The sequence below is a fragment of the Penicillium antarcticum genome (genome assembly GCF_028974205.1).
Source record: "Penicillium antarcticum strain IBT 31339 chromosome Unknown utg000009l_segment0_segment0, whole genome shotgun sequence".
In the NCBI taxonomy this organism is placed as follows: domain Eukaryota; kingdom Fungi; phylum Ascomycota; class Eurotiomycetes; order Eurotiales; family Aspergillaceae; genus Penicillium; species Penicillium antarcticum.
The window spans coordinates 4,986,146-4,999,675 of NW_026695307.1; the positions used below are offsets into that span (position 1 = coordinate 4,986,146).

The 13,530-nt window shown below is 48.1% G+C and overlaps 6 protein-coding genes across 6 annotated transcripts; 4 read left to right on the forward strand and 2 right to left on the reverse strand.

The window, feature by feature from the left end:
* Positions 1–847: 847 nt before the first annotated feature.
* On the forward strand, positions 848–1,997 carry N7508_010225 (intradiol ring-cleavage dioxygenase; the record flags this gene model as incomplete). Its single annotated transcript, XM_058468285.1, has 2 exons — positions 848–1,076; positions 1,132–1,997. 2 exons carry the CDS (start codon positions 848–850, stop codon positions 1,995–1,997), a joined length of 1,095 nt encoding a protein of 364 aa, XP_058316131.1.
* Positions 1,998–2,646: 649 nt separating this feature from the next.
* N7508_010226 (SDR family NAD(P)-dependent oxidoreductase) lies at positions 2,647–3,465 on the forward strand (the record flags this gene model as incomplete). Its single annotated transcript, XM_058468286.1, has 1 exon — positions 2,647–3,465. One exon carries the CDS (start codon positions 2,647–2,649, stop codon positions 3,463–3,465), a length of 819 nt encoding a protein of 272 aa, XP_058316132.1.
* A 535-nt stretch (positions 3,466–4,000) lies between these two features.
* Positions 4,001–4,951, forward strand: N7508_010227 (Dyp-type peroxidase; the record flags this gene model as incomplete). The annotated part of the gene is made up of 1 exon (XM_058468287.1): positions 4,001–4,951. The coding sequence occupies one exon, from the start codon at positions 4,001–4,003 to the stop codon at positions 4,949–4,951; it is 951 nt and encodes a 316-aa protein (XP_058316133.1).
* A 203-nt stretch (positions 4,952–5,154) lies between these two features.
* N7508_010228 (flavin-containing monooxygenase) lies at positions 5,155–6,879 on the reverse strand (the record flags this gene model as incomplete). The annotated part of the gene is made up of 1 exon (XM_058468288.1): positions 5,155–6,879. The coding sequence occupies one exon, from the start codon at positions 6,877–6,879 to the stop codon at positions 5,155–5,157; it is 1,725 nt and encodes a 574-aa protein (XP_058316134.1).
* Positions 6,880–7,858: 979 nt separating this feature from the next.
* Positions 7,859–10,061, reverse strand: N7508_010229 (fungal specific transcription factor domain-containing protein; the record flags this gene model as incomplete). The annotated part of the gene is made up of 6 exons (XM_058468289.1): positions 7,859–7,914; positions 7,953–8,529; positions 8,581–9,136; positions 9,194–9,639; positions 9,690–9,819; positions 9,871–10,061. Coding segments are annotated over 6 exons (1,956 nt in total), but the record flags the coding sequence as incomplete, so codon positions are not given.
* Positions 10,062–11,288: 1,227 nt separating this feature from the next.
* N7508_010230 (sugar porter family MFS transporter) lies at positions 11,289–13,216 on the forward strand (the record flags this gene model as incomplete). The annotated part of the gene is made up of 8 exons (XM_058468290.1): positions 11,289–11,659; positions 11,714–11,795; positions 11,844–12,103; positions 12,153–12,300; positions 12,359–12,669; positions 12,725–12,736; positions 12,793–12,925; positions 12,983–13,216. 8 exons carry the CDS (start codon positions 11,289–11,291, stop codon positions 13,214–13,216), a joined length of 1,551 nt encoding a protein of 516 aa, XP_058316136.1.
* Positions 13,217–13,530: the final 314 nt, after the last annotated feature.

The window sequence follows — 13,530 nt, forward strand, 5'->3', positions numbered from 1 at the left end:
AGACTAAAGCCCCAGATACCAAGGTATAAGACTTGGCACCGGGCCTCATCAAGAATTGTGGCTTTGAGAGCCAAGAAATTGAATCTAGTGTACCGTACCCAACTTGCATAGGCCGCGTAAGATGCGCGCTAGCATACAATCAACTATATTTCATTTCTATATGAAAACATGCAGAATATCCTTGGCAAGGTCGATCGACCAGCCTCGCCTCGCCTTTCAAATCTCCACGCGGCCCGAATCCGTTCCTTAAAGGGTAACGGAGAGAGCTGCACTGACAGCTCTCAAGCTCGCTTTTTGTGGGGGCCGCGTCACTTACTATTACCTTCTTCTTCATTGGTTCAATACCCTGGCCTCTTTGCATGAAGAGCCTGCAGTTCGGTGATTGAGTATCGGCGAATTAGACATACGAGTACGGAGCTTGGATGGCCCTGTCGCAGCTAGGAGAAAATGCACCTATGACTGGCACTCTTCCTTTGTCTTGATCAGCCGAGAACAGTATTTTCGGGGTTTGCCCCTGACGAAATACGTTTCTTCGCACGCTAATGCATATCTCTGAACATCCCGTCTACAAGCTCCGGACAATGACTGGGGTATGGGCGGCATGGTGTATCCCACCAACCAGAGGCGAGCCAAAGTAATTCAACTTTGCTTCAAGGATCTGGTCGAGAGGAGGATAGCTTGTTTGTGCCCAAGGATGAATTGATGTATCAGAGATTCCGCAGTCCCAAAAGAGAAGTTGAAGGGCGAGGAAAACGTATATAAGCTGGAGGATCATCCCGCAAGAACAGAAGTATTTCTCCATCAGCAGCAACAAAAATCAATTGACAACCTCATCACTTGATCAGCTATGGTTTTCTTCTCCAAAGTCGTTTTGCTTGGACTGGCTACTATTGCAGTAGCTCATCCAGGCCATGAGGAGCACTCAAGCTCAGCTCTGAAGCGAAGCTTCCTCCATCATTCCCGACGTAGCTTGGCAGCGTGTGCTGACAAGCTCGAGTATCGTGAACTTCAAGCTCGCGCAGCTTCTCGACGCAGGGAAATTGCGAAGAAGCATGCAAAGAGAAGTGTTGATTCTGGTAAGTCTTGAAGAAGCGCTTGTCTATTCACGACACACGTCCTAACAGTTAGCAGGGCTTTTGAAGGTTAGAGATCTCTCGACCGTCCTGGCAACCTCTCATCTGTCGAACGTAACTGGGGTCACGGCGGCCTCTTCACCCGATGTGTTCTTCTCCGATGATGTGACTTGCATCCTCTCCCCGGAGGGTGAAGTTGGTCCCTTTTGGGTCAAGGGAGAGCTGATTCGGTCCGACCTGGTCGATGCTGAACCCGGTGTTCCTGTGGTGATGGATGCCCAATTCATCGATGTCAACACCTGCGAGCCAATTGTTGATCTGTACTGGGATGTGTGGAACTGTAACTCGACTGGTGTCTACTCCGGAGTCCAAGACAGCAGCAATGGCAACGGCAACGACGCGACTAACCTCGACAACACTGCTCTGCGAGGTCTTCAGCCTACAGACTCTGATGGCGTGGCTCAGTTCCAGACGATCTTCCCTGGTCACTACAGTGGTCGCGCCACTCATGTTCATGTCATTGCTCATGTTGGCGCAACCGTTCTTTCTAATGGCACCTTGACTGGTGGCAATATTGCCCATACAGGCCAGATGTTCTATGATCAGGATCTCATTACTCAGGTTGAAGCGCTGTCTCCTTATAGCGAAAACACTGTTTCAATCACTCTCAATGCCAATGATCGCGTTTTGTCTGATGAGACTACGAACAGCGACTCGGATCCCATCTTCAATTATGTTCTCCTTGGTGATACTGTTGACGATGGGTTGTTCTCTTGGGTCACTGTCGGTATCGACACCTCTGCCAGCTATAGTGCAAGCTACGCAGCCCTCCTCACTGCCGATGGAGGTGTTTCGAGCTCCAGCAGCTCTGGTGCTGGTGGAAATGGAGGCAGTGGTGGAAGTGGCCCTGGAGGACCCAACTAAGCCGGACACCTCCCGATATTCGTGAGAGGCATGAGATTTTCAGATTGAGCTAAGCACGCGGCAAGGCGACGGAATGCGTATTGATCATGTGCGAACACGAAGGTGTAGCTCTGTCGGCAGTTGAAGATGTGTAGGGATGGCACAAAGATGGATGAAGCATCGGGGGACTCAGATGAACTTCTTTCATACTAACTGTGAAAAATCTCCTACAAAATCTACATCATTGCTCCAAACATCCTAACAAGGAATTGTAGATGCGCACTACCCAATATAAGTTGATCACATCGATAGTCAGTTTCCCTCACGTTCGTCAATCACCTCCCGATTTCGATGATTGTACCAACAATCTCAACGGTGGCAATACCCCTCATATGCGTTACGCACGGAACTTTACAGGATGTAGAATAGGAAAGTAAACGCGGTGGAAGTACGAGTAGATAGCAGACATTGAGTTAGGCAAGTATCCGCGACAACCCCACATGCCACTTGTAAGTAAACTTGCAATGAGGAGTAACTCCAAGCTGCTACTATTTATTCAGAACATTCACCGTCAATATGTCAATCTATCTGTTCAAGATCCTTTCTTTCCGAAAACGCCCTGGCCGCTGTGTATAAAAACACTATAAAACACCACCGAACCACATTCAAAATGGACGTACCCGGAATTGCACTTGTCACCGGCGGAGCTTCAGGCATCGGCCGAGCATGCGCAAAGGCATTCGCCAGAGATGGCGCCTCGGGAATTGCCCTGCTGGACATGAACGCCGAAGCCCTGGCCGCCGTCAAAGCCGAGATCGAAGAGCTCCTCAAACGACAACCAAGCTCAAAACCCTGCCGAGTCGAGACATACCCCACAAACATCACGGACGAGAACCGCGTGAATGAAGTCGTACAAGAAGTCGCGACAACCTTCGGCCGACTGGACTATGTTGTCAACGCCGCCGGAATCGCCATGAAGCATGCAGGCGGCGCCGCATTTTGTGAAACATCAGACTGGGAACGCATCCTCAACATCAACCTGACAGGAACATTCTTCGTGCTGCGCGCTGCTGCCAAGATCATGCTGAAGCAGGAGCCAATCCGGTCTTCTATCGATGGACGGCCATTGCAGCGTGGTTCCATTGTTAATTTCTCGTCCATTCAGGGTATCGCTGGCATTGCTCTGTCCACTGCATACACTGCGAGCAAGCATGCCATTATCGGATTGACGAGGACGGCCTCCGAGGATTATGCTAAGGATGGATTGCGCATTAATGCTATCTGTCCGGGATACACTGAGACTCCGCTCACGACCAAGTCGCCTCAGATTTTGGCGGCCATGAAGGAGAAGGTTGCTAATGCTGTGCCGATGGAACGTATGGGTCAGCCGGAGGAGATTGCCGATGGAGTTATTTACTTGGCTGGTGGGAGAAGTTCGTTTGTTACCGGGACTGCGTTGTTTGTGGATGGTGGATACACACAGCGATAAACTGGTCTACTGTCTTCGAGATTGAAATATTATTCACCTCGCATGAATTGTAGAAGACCATTTGGGACATAACTTTGGTTACAGTAGTTCACTTTCATAGGACGGTTCCGTCGGGTTGTGACCTCACCACCTCTATGCATCCGGCTCAACCGTTTGTCTTTAAATTGAGATCATTCTACTATTTCATGAGTCTAGAAAGCCAAGTCAGCCAATCATTGACTGCTTGAAATAAGCACTTGATGCTCTCACGACAGCAGAGCTCTTGACATAGGGACAAGACTCCGATCCCCATTACTCGACACTCCTAGCAAGAGTTATGAACACCGCTGGAAGGCCTCTCTTCTCGTTCCTATCCAATAGCTTGAACCTGAGCTTAATTCCGAAATTGGGAGCTCCAGGCGCCCTCCGATCGGTTTCAAAAGTCTCAAACAACATAGAGCTCCAACTTCTTCCGACCCAATCAAAGAAAATTAGCTATTTACCACGACAACGAATCTCAACACTGTCCACGCACTTCAAATCCTCACAAGCGAAAATGAGCAGCCAGCGCGTCCCAATAGAGCCGCAGCGCGTAGACGCCCCGCTCACACAATGCGCCACATTCCTGGTGGTATCCGTCACCACCAACCCTGACGCAATGGAAACAGTGCAATCGACGCTATCAGGCCTTGACAGCCTAGCAAAGAATGTTTCTATCCGAGATCTCAATGCCCAATTCGCCTGCACTGTCGGCATCGGAAGTGAAATCTGGGATAACCTCACTGGTCTCCCCCGACCCGCTGAGCTACATCCATTCCGTGAGATCCAAGGCGCAAAGCACACAGCAATCTCCACACCTGGTGATTTGCTCTTCCATATCCGCTCGGAGCGCCGTGATATATGCTTTGAGTTTGAGCGCCAGTTGATGGATAGACTCGGTAATGCGGTTACTGTAATCGACGAAACAGTGGGCTTCCGCTACTTCGATGTGCGCGACTTGCTTGGTTTCGTGGATGGGACGGCCAACCCCGTCGGACCGGCTGTTCCGTCTTCGGTTCTTGTGGCGGAGGAAGATGGCCCTGCTTCAGGTGGCAGTTACATTGTGGTGCAGAAATACACACACGATCTACCCGGATGGAAAGATCTTTCGACGGAGCAGCAGGAGAAGATCATTGGTCGCACGAAGATTGATAATGTTGAGCTTGATGATGCGGAGTCTGGACAGCGCTCGCATAAGACGCTTAATACGATTGAGGATGAGAACGGGAATGAGCATGATATCCTTCGTGACAATATGCCGTTTGGATCGCCAGGCTCGAAGGAGTTTGGAACTTACTTCATTGGATATACGCGTCGTCTGTGGGTTATCGAGAAGATGTTGGAGAAGATGTTTGTTGGGGATCCGCCTGGTCTGCATGATCGCATCCTTGACTTTTCCAAGCCGCTTACTGGTACGACTTTCTTTGCACCTCCGGCGAGTTTGTTGGCTGGGCTTGGGTCAGATTGAGAGATGTGCAAAGTGTGTCAAGGTCGTAGTTTTTTTCCATCGTGTATTAGAAGTGCTTTCCAGGGATTCATTTGGTCAGATACAGTCATTCTCAAATGTCATATACTGGATGCTCGTAGTTGATGGATAAGAAACAAGAGGCCAAAGTCAAAATCATGGTAAAATTCATGTAATTAAAATCATAGATATGCACGAACCAGAGTTCAAAGCCTGGCTGTGGCAAGCTGAGCATTCGAAACCGTAGCACTGGGAAGAGTGTCAAAGACCAACCCCTTCCACCCTTCCGCCTTAGACTGAGCGCATCTCCGACGATACTCGACAGCGCTACCAGAGTACCGAGCGACACTGCGAACAGTCTTGCCCTTCACATTTTTGTTAACACCAGTCATCCAACTATCAACTTCATTCGACAAAGCACCCTTGCTGCACTCCACAACATGCTCAGTCCAAGCATCAACTGCTTCTGGCGCAGGCTCCACATAGGAGTAGTTGTTATCCTTGCAATACTGGAGCAAGTCGGAGATAACATCAACAGCATGCTCAATGGTCCGAGGGGCATTGCCGAATGGCTGATGAGGACCAAGAACCATAAACATATTAGGCATGGAGTTGGCTGTCATACCCAGGTATGTGCGTGGGCGATGGTCAACCCAAATTGCTTGTTGGCCTTCCTTGGTGTCGCTAGAGCCGAGGAGGGGTCGGCCATCTTTGCCCGCCCAGTCAATCGAGCTAAATGCACCAGTGATGGCATCAAAACCAGTGGCATAGATCAAGACATCCAGGTCATGGTGCTTACCATCGGATGTGATAATGCCTTTCTCTGTTACTCTCTCAATAGGAGTTTTCTGTAGATCGACAAGGTTGACGTTAGGCTGGTTATAAACTTCAAAGTATCCACTCTCGAGAGGGACACGCCGTGTGCCGAAGCCGTGGTTCTTCGGAATCAAACTGTCCGCCACCTTCGGATCGCGAACTCTGGCTCGAATCTTGCTTGCCATGAAGTCAGAGTAGAGCCTATTCGCCTCGCGATTGGTGTATGTGTCGCTGAATGTGCCGAGCCATTTGGCGAAGCCGGGCTTTGCGTATATCTCTTCCCAGAGCTTGACGCGCTCTGCCTCAGACACTTCTAGGGACTTGCGGGGGTCGGCTTGGTGCATGAAGCAGCCCGGAGTCTCAGCGCATAGTTGGAAAAGGGCGTCGTAGTCCTTGCGGTGTTGTTCCATCTGCTCGATACTGATGGACTCATTGCGAAGGGGTGCTGACCAGTTGGCGGTCCGCTGGAAAACGCTCAAGGATTTGATACTAGGCTCTTTCGATACTGCAGTGATGGTCTGGATTCCAGTAGCACCAGTACCGATCACGCCGATCCGCTTGTTGGCCAGGTCGCGCTTCAGGTCGAAGTCTTGTGGCCAGCGGGAAGTGTGGAAGGCCTCGCCTTTGAATTTCTCGATGTCGGGGATAGCTGGAAGTGTCGGGGTAGACAGGAATCCCATGCAGCTGATGAAGAAGCGGGCGCGATAAAGGTTGCCGGCTTCATCGCAAAATAGCCAGGTGTTGCTTTTATCTTGCCATTGGGCAGTCTTGATTCGAGTGTTGAACTGAATATCTTTGCGCAGGTCGTGTTTGTCACAGACGTACTCAATATAACGATGGATCTCTGATTGAGGAGCGAAGGATTCTTTCCAATGCCACTCGTTCAACACCTCCTTATCCCACGAGTAGGCGTAGGAGAGCGACTCGGAATCAACGCGTGCGCCAGGGTAGCGGTTGCAGTACCACGTGCCTCCAACATTATCAGATGCTTCAATGACTCCCACTCGCCAAGACGGGAAGCGTTCTCGAAGATTGTGCAGTGCACAGATGCCGGAGAGGCCAGCACCGATGATGAGGATGTCGTACTGGTCCTCTTTAGTTTTGGAGGGTTCCATTGTGGATTGAATGGTATATAGAGTGAATGCTATGTCCTGTTCTTGCTGGAGTGTTCTTCCAATCTTGCGTGGATCTTTATAGACCTGAGTTCGCGGGGACTTGTGTGCGAGGGGAACTGGAAGAACATTGGACATCGTTCCGAACACCCCAGTAGCATTTAGAAGTCATCGGCGTAGCCTTCCTGTTGCACGCTGAGACATCAGCCATTATCACAGTCTGCGATGTTTATTTCAAATTTAAGGAAGTCGAGACCCGCGAATCAACATTGTACTTATCTTCTCCGCATTCTATATCACGTGTCGAAGACACTTTCCTTTTTGATATTTTGGCCACGCTGCACTTCGGAATGTCACCGAACAGCCTTTGACACGACTGTCTATGATAAGGTCTTTTACTGGGGCCAAGTCTAAGAGACAGGAGGCTCACAATCAGTGGTGGCGTTTGAGGACTTATCCAACATCACCTTTTCCCCCGGCCATAGACTTTGGACGTTGACAAGCCACGGCAAGCCAAAGGCCCATGAACCACGGGATACGAACCCCGAAAATATGGCTTTACTACGGTGAGATATATAGACACACTGACCGGTATCTCTTGAACCGAGCAAGTTTATTCTCCATAACTCGCGACAAATCGTTTGATTGAGTATTTAGCATACGAGTCTCGAATTAAGGGTTTCATTACTAAAGGAAAAAGAGAGAGAATATACCAGGGCTATTTTCTTCTTCAAGATTAAGCAGACTGCGTGGCATGAGGGCCATAGTGAACAACAAGAAGTCAAGGGCTAGAGCCTTACGTGATCGGAGATAGGTTGCTCGATGTAAAACTATGCTCCTATTTGCAAGGCTCAGATTCCTATTTAGTTGGTGTAGTTCAAGGTCGATTCCAAGTTTTTGTTTCTGTGACACTCTCCCTAAATGCAACCTTGAAAGAAAAGGAATGTGCGCATAATGCCTTTGGTCTTTCCGTTCATACTGCTTACGGCGCAGAGTAGATAAAAGGAGTTGTGTTGTTTGAAGTATCGTATAATTGGTCTAAAATGGAAACAAAAACGGATCTACCCCTGACTGACCATCAGTCAAATATTCCGCAGACCAAGGAGCGGTCCGATCATCAATCATATTCATAATGGCCACTTCAGAGGGATCCCATGACCCAACAGTACCAAGGGGTGGGAAGTTTGGGAAGGCACTAAAATTGAATGGCGTATCATCGGGTCTTATTGGAGCGGAACCAATATCAAAGGGTGGTAGCATGTCTGTTCTGTCTTCGATCTGAGACCTCTGTAGACCTTGTGTTTGTTCCTGTCTGGAGGTTTGCTGAGATTGCTGGCGTTTTCTAGATTGGAAATGTCTAGGCGAGTTTGTTTTCGTGGTTGAGGGAGAATTTGAGGTTGATCCTCGTGAGTCTTTGCCATGCAAGGCTGTGCGTGCCATGCGGTAAATTGCAAGAGGGTTCAAGACGGCTTCGGGTGATTCTTGAATTGGCGATTCAGGAGAAGATCTAAGAGAGTTCAGTGATCCAGTGGCAACAATGTACTGGAAAACATACCGTTCGTCATTTCCATCCGGCTCCCGCTCAGGCATGGGTGCATGTGGAATTTGAGGGTGGAGGCCTGCTGCAATCATCATTTTGACAACTGAGAGATACTAGAAGCCAAATGTTAGTAAATATGTTCGAAAATAGGTATAGTCACATACGCAGTGCTCTGCTGTTGCAACAAGAGATCTCATTTGCATGAGCGCTTCCATGTTCTTTTTAATAAGGGCCGCAGTTTCCTCGACTTCGAATACACTTAGAGCATTGGGAGATTGTGATTTCTGCTTCAGGAAATATAACATGACCTTCGTGCTGTCATGTGCAATGATACATAGCCAAGTATCCGACAGAGCTTTCATACCATGCCGTGAAGCTTCGGCAAGAATCTTTGAGAGTTCACGAGAGTTGTCAAAGCAAGCTCTGCGACAATTATCCAGAAAATCTTGTTGAACGGGTGGAAACTCATGATGTCGTCGAATGCGAAAAAGATTGGGCATGCCAATCCGGTAGAGGTCACACAGGGTTTGATGATAGGTACACCAAAGTAGTGTCAAGGCCCCTAACTGCGATGACTCTTTGCGTGCGTAAATTGCTCCCGAATTCCACTTTAAGCTCTGGGGTAGATATCGCCGCCAGTTTGCAAATTCGGTTGCCAATTGCATAAATTCGGAATCAGCTTCCCAAGGTGGCTTGGAAGTATCCAAGTGCTTCACATAACTATACCAATTGAGTTAGCCTGATTGAACATGAAATTTCCGATAGAAAAAGTCGTACCGGAGAACTTTCTTCCGGCTGCTAACGAGGCGGATGAAATAGGCCTCAATCCCCATATTCTGGGCAGGCCTTGAAGGAGTTTGCTCCCTAGGAATGAACCCCAGAACCTTTTCTTCATCCAATGTCTCGGTGATACAGGCTGTTCCCAAGGAGAAGTTATGGCTGTGACAAGGAAGCTGGATCTTGAGATCTTTGTCTTCTAGGAGAGTGAGCTGGTTGACACCGCTACCAACCCAACTATCCATAACATAGCAACTCCACATCAGACGTCGCTTGGATTCATTAGTTACTGGACAAGAAGAGTCTGGCTCATTACAAAGTATGTCGGAGGAGCTCTCAAGATTCAGCTGCAATGCTTGTGACATCCTTGCAGTAACCCCAGAAAGCATAAAAGCAGACGCATAGCTTCCGATCCTAAGATCGTGATCATAGAGAAGAATTGCGGTCTATTTCAAATTAGTATAAATGTTCGTTGGGAATATGAGGATACTCTGACCATTAGTTTTTCTAGGGAGAGGTCGTCCAAGTCGACAAACATGCGGGCCTTCGCGATTTTGGCCCACTGATTCCCAGCTGTGAGGATTGACTCGGGCGAAAACTGAGAATGGTAATCGAGAGCCAAGAACCTGTTAGGCTTTAGTATTTTGCACCATGATAATAGTGGTATTAGTACTGACTTTGCTCCCAATGCGCAAACAATATGAAGGAGTGATTCATCATTGCAACAGGCATCAAAATCTTCATCTAATCGTTGCATGAAGGAAGGTTTATGCACGAAACCATAGCATCGTAAGGGATGAACATGTGCGAAATATTCTTCAATCAAGATTAGAATTCTATCTTTGTCCGGTAATTGCGGAGTGTGAAGCCTGCACTGGTCAGTTTCCGGGTAGATCACAATACAGACTTGAGTTCATACCAAGATATAGGATCGGTGATGCCATCTGGAGATTGCTGAGATGAATATTGGTTTGTCTGAAGCAAAGCTGGTGCCAAACTAGAGCCTAGGGGTTTTTCTTGGGCCGGGACATGAGAGGTTGTGCTGCTTCGTAACTGTTGCATGCGGCCCGGACTATAAGAGCATTCAATTTCTCTGCGGGAACATCGGGCGCATATATCACCCCCTGAGCACCGAGCTTTAGCCAAGCGACAAGCTTGGCATGATCTTGACACTCGATGCCGAGCTGTACCGGCCTGTGTCAGGGTCGCATCCCGTCTCACACTCCTAAGAGCTCTGGCAGCCAATCCTGAATTTTGGCCTGGGTGACCAGGACATTCCAACTTGAGACGCTCACAGTTCAAACACGAGGGCCAGCGCTCGTCACATTTCACTTTGCGCGCCCGACACAAAAAACAGCCTAGTTTGGTCAGTCCCTTGCATATATCTCTTGGCATGAATTGACAGGTGGAGCTAACCTGATCGAGACCTGCGAGTGCCTGACGCAGGACGAGCTGTCAGATCATTCGGAGATTCTCCATCTCCACTCCAAGATAACATTATGTGCCGACTTCCGCATATGCATCTAGAATGCTAGATACATGTGAGAAGAAAAGAAGCGAGGAGTATCGGATCTCGTGCGGATCTCGCTAAGAGCGGAGGGCCGCGGCAATACTACTTCAAGACGAGATTAAGCTTAATTGAGAACTGACAAGCTGGGGTTTGCATGGATCCGGGGTAATATTGGGGCTCTTTGCCCTTGTTTAATCTAATTATTCTACAAGTCAATTGATAAGCATTGGTTACTTTTCTATTGCCACATTTTGCCAAGACTGCTGGAACTATACAACATTCCGTACAGTCCGAGAAATTAGACTAATCATTACACATGAAGTGATTTGACCAATTGCTCAAATGCACCAGGGCTTAGCTTACGCCTCGCGATCTCATCATATCATCCCCGACTGACGTTTGAACTTGACCCTGACCGGGTCTCGTTAACAGCGGGTATCGGCCCCAGAGGCATGTTCATTGGACGAGGAATATCTGATCGCGACGAGTGGAGCTACATAAAAATCCGGGGTCCCAGGCATGTAGCAAGGCAAGCTGCGCTGTGTGGCCTTTGTTCTTGTCAACCTGCTATTCAAGGTCGCTAGGATGGGCAAAGCATTTCAACTGAACAATGTCTATCTGATCAGCGTACTGACGACCATTGGGGGCCTCATCCAAGGCTTCGATGTGTCAAGCATGTCTGCCATCATTGGCACTGATCAGTACAAGGAGTACTTCCATGAACCTGATGCTGTTGCCCAGGGTGGAATCACTGCTAGTATGGCTGGTGGATCGCTACTTGGAGCGCTCTTTTCAGCTTGGACGAGTGATCGATGTGGTCGTCGTGACTCACTATTCATTGCATGCATATTTTGGTTGATTGGTTCAACTCTGATGTGCGCGGTGCAGGATGTTTCTATGCTTATCGTGTCTCGAATCATCAACGGACTTAGTGTTGGAATGCTCACGTCCCAAGGGTAAGCTTGTTGGACTGGCTTTGATGTTACCACTTCACTGACATTATCTCATAGTCCGATACTCATTGCTGAAATCAGTCTTCCTCATCAACGTGGCAGGCTTCTCTCCTTACAACAGTGGATGATAACATGGGGGGTGTGTTTTGTTCACGTCCTTTATTTTGCTAGGCTGACACTACTCCAGATTCTGATCATGTACTTCATCTCCTTCGGAACATCCCACATGAGCAATAATGCAGTGTTTCGCATCCCCTGGGGGATTCAAATGATACCAGCAATTGTTCTCATGTCATGTCTCCCAATGATGCCTCGGTCACCTCGCTGGCTTGCTACACAAGATAGATGGGAAGAGGCAGTGGCGGTCCTTGCAAGATTACATGCCAGGGGAGATACTCTTGACCCTGTTGTTCTGGCTCAAACAACTGAAATTCGTGAGAAGGTTGAGTAAGTCTAATCCATTCTGTGGCTCTGCTGCATGCTGATCCATAATAAGTCTTGAGCTCCAATACCAAAGTTCATCCTGGATGGAGCTATTTAACGCACGAAATATTGTCCGCGTACACTGCGGTATTTTCACACACATTTGGTCCCAATTAAGCGGAACAAACGCCATGATGTATTACATTGTTTATATCTTCCAGGTAAGAACGACAGTATCTAGCACTGCCAATCGTGGAGCAAAGACTAATAAGCATACAGATGGCTGGTCTCGAAGGCAACAACGCCCTGTTGTCTGCATCAATTCAATATATCATCAATGTTGTCATGACACTCCCAGCATTGATCTTCATCGACCGCCTCCCCCGTCGTCGTCTTTTCATTGGCGGTGCCTTTATCATGGCCGTTTTGCAGTTCACTCAGGCAGGCCTTATGTCTTCATATGGGTATCATGTTCCAGGAGGACTCAAGGGATCGCCTACAGTCACTTGGAGGGTTACTAATGGCAAAGCATCCAAGGCCATTATTGCCTGTTCATACTTGTTCATTGCTACCTTTGCGCCCACTTGGGGGTAAGTCTCTTATCTTGAACGATCTGAAGAACATAAAAATTAACATTATTTGCAGACCCTTAGGATGGTATGCTTCAATTGACAAACAGCTGTTCCATCAATGCTAACTTTCCTTTCTTGCAGGGCATACCCACCCGAGATTATCCCCCTCTATATCCGCAGCAAATCAGTATCCCTAGCAACAGTCTTCAACTGGGCCTGCAATTTTGCTTTAACATTTTTCACACCACCAGGATTTAAGAATATACAGTGGAGGGTAACTTGCAAACATCATATACCATGAAACGTGTTTCTTATTACTAACTCTATCTAGATCTATTGTGTCTTTGGAACCTTCTGCCTTGTTGCCGCCATACACGCATTTCTTCTCTTCCCCGAGACATGCGGAAAGTCTCTGGAAGAAATTGACGAAGTGTTTAACAACGAAAGTATTTGGGCCTTTAGAACACGGTCTGAGCCGAGTCGCTTTGCTGCTGATATTGAACAGGCCAAGGAGTATTTGAGTGCTGGGAAAGTGAACACAGCTCGTTTCGAGGCTAAAGCATAGTTAATTATTCTACTGAGCAATTCGTTCGAAAGTTACTATTACTCATTGTTGTATGATTGGTCCAGATATTATAAGCTAGTAGAAAGAGCATCTTCCAAATACCGTATTTAGATCTTTACAGGACTACCAGGGCTACCCCCATACCCAGCGAGATACTTTGATTATGAAAATAACTCATAGTATGGCGCAACACACCTCATTAGATCAGCCGTCCAGATGCTACGCGATATCCAAGCGATATCCGCAACAACTGGGAAGCACCGAAGCCGACATCCGACAGAACAAGCCAAACTAGATAAGAAACATCTCGCAGA